At 38.8% G+C, this 4824-nt stretch overlaps 1 protein-coding gene across 1 annotated transcript; it reads left to right on the forward strand.

The window, feature by feature from the left end:
* The first annotated feature begins 236 nt into the window (after positions 1-236).
* LOC130718064 (IQ domain-containing protein IQM3) lies at positions 237-4396 on the forward strand. Its single transcript, XM_057568520.1, has 10 exons — positions 237-785; positions 982-1090; positions 1475-1540; positions 1619-1707; positions 2194-2281; positions 2403-2549; positions 2838-2930; positions 3137-3238; positions 3552-4044; positions 4158-4396. Exons 1-10 carry the CDS (start codon positions 535-537, stop codon positions 4178-4180), a joined length of 1461 nt encoding a protein of 486 aa, XP_057424503.1. The 5' UTR covers positions 237-534; the 3' UTR covers positions 4181-4396.
* The last annotated feature ends 428 nt before the right edge of the window (positions 4397-4824 follow it).

Consider the following 4824-nt stretch of genomic DNA (forward strand, 5'->3'; position numbering starts at 1 on the left):
TGCACTTGCCAACATCCAACACTTTCAGTGATCAATTTCACTATTTACTCCGATTTTTATGTATAAATAAATTATATTGTTAATTTTGACAATAGATTTCCTTATCTTGTAACGTGGCTATCTCCGTACCATGGAGTTAAACCCAAATAAATTATTATGTACACTGAGTCAATTTAATTCTTAATTGAATTCTCCAAAATTTGAAATAATCACTTGTTCATTAATGAAACATTGAATAAGGTGCAAAGAAATGGAAGAAGAAGCGAGTGAGTTACCAAAATCAGTTACAAACAAGGCGCTAGGAGAAGAAGAAAATAGCAAAAAAAAAACAAAAAAGTAAAGAAAGAAATTGACAGCTAAGTTCCCTCCTCACCCCATCTATAACTATCCATCAAAGCTTGTTGTTCTGTTCTGTTCTGTGCTGACTCACTCCAACAAACCAAAAACCAGTTCTCCTTCCCATTTTCCTCACATTCCAACAAATTGCATTCAAATCACAAAACAAAACTCGCTCTTCCTCTTCTGATTGATTCAATGGAGGTTCAGGCTCAGGCTCACCCCAACCCTTCGTTTTCCTACTCCATCGCCGACATTCACCCCTCCGATTTTCGGACCTCCGAATACCCGGACCCGATTTCCCCAATATACCCTCATGATGCGGATCACCACGCGCCGGGACGCGCGTGTTCTCAGGACACGGCTGCTCTTACCGTTCAGAAGGTGTACCGGAGTTACCGCACGCGCCGCAGGTTGGCTGATTCCGCCGTCGTCGCTGAGGAACTCTGGTTCGTCCTGTCTGCTCTGCATGCCAAACACACACACACACACACTTTCTCTCTCTACCTGCATATATTTTGTCTAATGGAAAATATGTTATTTTATTAATTTAGAATGTTTTTTTTTTCAATTTTTTGTTGTGGTTGATTTTATTGATATGAGATGATTTTGAGAAAGTGTGATTGATAATTGAAATTTGTGAAGGTGGCAAGCCATTGATTTTGTGAGGTTGAACCACAGCACCATTTCGTTCTTCAATTTGCCTGAGAGTGCAGCGTCAAGGTGGACTCGGGTCAAACTCAACGCTTCCAAGGTTTTTTTCTCTCTCTCTCTCTCTGTCTACCTATTTTTGTTTTTTGCTTTTTTTTTTCTACGTACAGTACGTTTATACGTATGCTGTACGGGTATTTATACGTTTTGTGTGTGGTGGTGGAATATTGTACTTGTTAGGTTGTTGGTATTTTATTTTGTCCTTAAGTAACTGCTTGCGGGTTTAATTTTCGATGTATGTAAAAAACTCATTAGTCAGTCTTTTACCGCTGGGTGCGACGATAGTGGGTCGATTCGATTAGTATATACCTTGGTTAAGAAAAAGAAGAAGAAGGAATATTGTACTTGTTGATGTGGATGATTTTGATTGTGATTAGGAAAGGGACGATTTTTGAGTTTTGTTCTGAAGTCAACTGATTTTTGGCAGGTGGGTAAGGGGTTGTCCTTAGATGCCAAAGCACAAAAATTGGCTTTTCAGCATTGGATTGAAGCTGTGAGTATGCACTGTTTTTTTGTGGTGTTTGTTTGACTTGTGTTTCTCAATTTTAAATGGCCTAAACTTGATTTGTAGATTGATCCACGCCACCGCTATGGGCATAATTTGCATTATTACTATGAAGAATGGTGCAAAACGGATGCTGGTCAGCCATTCTTTTATTGGTGAGGCCAATTTACTTGAAACAAAGCCTCTTTGGGCTGAAATTGAAGCCGGTTTGATTTGGTTTGTGGTTTGAGACAATTCCTAATAGCTAATTTGCTTGTGATATTACATGTTAGGATATACAGTGAAAATCACGGTGAGGCAAAATCACATGGAACAAAAGCAAGTTTCCTTAGCTTTTAGGACTGTCCACCATGATTTTAGCTTCTCTGTGGTTTTCCACCGTGCATTCAAACATGCACTTCATCGTTGAAATGATTTGTTTATGCCCTCTAGCCTATAAAAGTTCACCTAAATATTACTACTTTTGCCAAAAGTAAAAAACCAAAAACTAAAAGGATGACATATTTGTTTGTTGGAATGTGGATTTTAAATTGTTTCCTTTCTGTTGTTTTAACAAAGGTGCAATTTGTCTAAATGGGGTTAAGATATAATGAAAAAGGGGAGTTTGAGTTTTGTTACTGAAATTATTTCACATTCTGCAGGTTGGACTTGGGAAATGGGAAAAATATTGATCTTGAGAAATGTCCTCGCTCAAAGCTCCGTAAACAATGCATAAAGTATCTTGGACCTGTATGTGAATGTGCTTATTGGATTAATGACTTTTCTTAATTAATTGTACTTTACGTTGTCTATTTTGACCTTTTTCTGCTTTTCTGACTAGTTGATTTTTCTTAATAATTTCCTAAATTAGCAAGAGAGAGAGAACTATGAATATACTGTCTGCAAGGGAAAAATTATCAACAACCAATCTGGAGATTTCCTTCATACCAAAAGAGACTCTGAAGATGCCAAGTGGATATTTGTAATGAGCACCTCTAAGAAACTTTATGCTGGCAAGGTAACCATTCCAGCTCTGTTACTGTTTCCAGGGTTTTAAATTGCGGTTGCAGTCGCGGTATCGGTTGCTGCTGCGTCGCGGAATTGCGGTCGAATATGGGTTGATGCGGCTGCAATTCCGGTCGTGACGCCGATGCGGCGACTCCAAAACCCGTTATGTTGCTGCCGCAATTGTGGTTGTGGACTGTAATTTTAAACCCCAATTGTTTCTAGTTCTCAAAATTCTCCTTTATGCACGGGCACTGCCATTTCTGTCCAACTCTATTGATACACTGTAATGATCTCCCAGAAAAAGAAGGGACAATTCCATCATTCTTCATTTTTGGCTGGGGGAGCTACTTTAGCTGCTGGAAGGCTCGAAGCTGAGGATGGGATTTTGAAGGTATAATTAACTTCATAGGATTGCATGTTTAGCTTCTGTAGCCAGTGGGGCTGCTGTCATATTTTTTCCTTTGATCTTGTCTATTTTTTGGTGTATAATATGTGGCTATGCACGTGGAATCACATTAATGGACATAGTTGGTGAATGGTGATTCCACTTTATGTCCATTGATAAATGTCTTATTCTCAATGGCTTTGACTTTTCAGTCCATCTCTGCATATAGTGGACACTACCGACCAACAGAAGAGACCCTTGACACCTTCTTATCATATCTCAAGGAAAATGGTGTGAATCTTGATGAAGTTGAGGTAATAATTGATTATCATCAGGACATTCTTGTATAATTTTGGTGTCATTGTACTCATTTCACTACTACTTTATCTAAAGCTTGTTTACAGTTACACAGAAATGTTACTTTCAGGACATTCTTGTATAAATTTTTGTCATTTAATAATTATTGCATGTTTGAATCAGTGGCATCCAAAAGCTACTCTCAGAAGTTTCTCCTTGGAATTGATTTTGTCTGCAGAATCAGGATTTTCAAGCATAACTTAATGGGAAAATGTGGTAGTAATCACATGATTTTGTTTATGGAATGACTCCTCTGATTCATTGTTTCAGATTCGCAAGGGGAATGATGACATTGATATATATGAGGATGGAAAGCTTCGGGAAAGTGTCGTGACACATGAAGTTCCTAGTGCTGCTAATACATCTGAGCCTGTAATTTCCAAGGGAGCTGAGAATACCCCATTATCAGATGAGGAAAATCCTCCACCCTTACCTGTTGGTAGTTACAAAAGAACACTCTCAGGTGGTCTTCAGAGCCCAAGAGCAGCTGAGGTACCCAAAACTGCGATATTGCAACGAATCAATTCGAAGAAGGCCACAAAATCCTACCAATTGGGGCATAATCTTTCACGTAAATGGTCAACCGGAGCTGGACCTAGAATTGGGTGTGTTGCTGACTACCCTGTTGAGCTTAGATGGCAGGCCTTGGAGATGCTTAACCTTTCTCCAAAGTTTCCACCCTCTCCTTCATCATACATGTTAATGGGTGGTCTTGTTTCACCTGCAGCTTGTCCAACGCCTAGAGGCACTCGGAATTACAATGGTGAGACTTTTGCTAATTGAGCTGCTTCACGATTTAGAGTAGTGATGCTTTTAAGTTTTACTTTTCTGCTAAGCTGATAGGTGCAGGATTTTAAATTGCGGTTGTGATTGCAGTAGCAGCTGCATTGCAGAATTAGAGATGAATGCAGGTCGATACGGTTGCAATTGTGGCCACAATTCCGATGCTGGGAGTCAAAAACCATTTAGTTGCTGCCACAACTGTGGTAGCAGGCTGCAACTTGAAATCCTGGATAGGTGCTTTAGTGTAGTTTATATAAAATATCTGTTCTCTATGTTATCTCAAATTTGAGTACTTGGACTTTTCTTCTAATAAAATTCGGTCGTTGTTATCATCTCATGTCATGGTTGTTTCCACTTTTAGTGTGGATTTATAATTTGAAGTGTGTTTTGTTTTTGGTCCAATTGAGAAAAAGAAAGTGTTGACTACCACCTCTTAAAGTCAAAGTCCTGTGGTAGACTTGGTGAAAATTGAGATTCAGCCACTACCGTATGTGACTTGTGGTCCACGTTGAATTACCCCATGTAGACGGGGACCATATATGTTTAATAGATTCAGCTACTACCGTATGTGACTTTTTTAGCCATTTCAAATTTCATAGTCCATCAACACACAAAAAATGCAAGCCAACAATAATAGATATTCACTAGATAGTACTATTTACAAGGGTAACAATTATCAAATGTTAAACAAACGACTACAAAAATAATAGGTAAAAATGATAAGAGAATCGAGCACCATCCTTAGCTAACCAATCTGCCA

The sequence above is a fragment of the Lotus japonicus genome, chromosome 5 (genome assembly GCF_012489685.1).
Source record: "Lotus japonicus ecotype B-129 chromosome 5, LjGifu_v1.2".
Lineage (NCBI taxonomy): Eukaryota > Viridiplantae > Streptophyta > Magnoliopsida > Fabales > Fabaceae > Lotus > Lotus japonicus.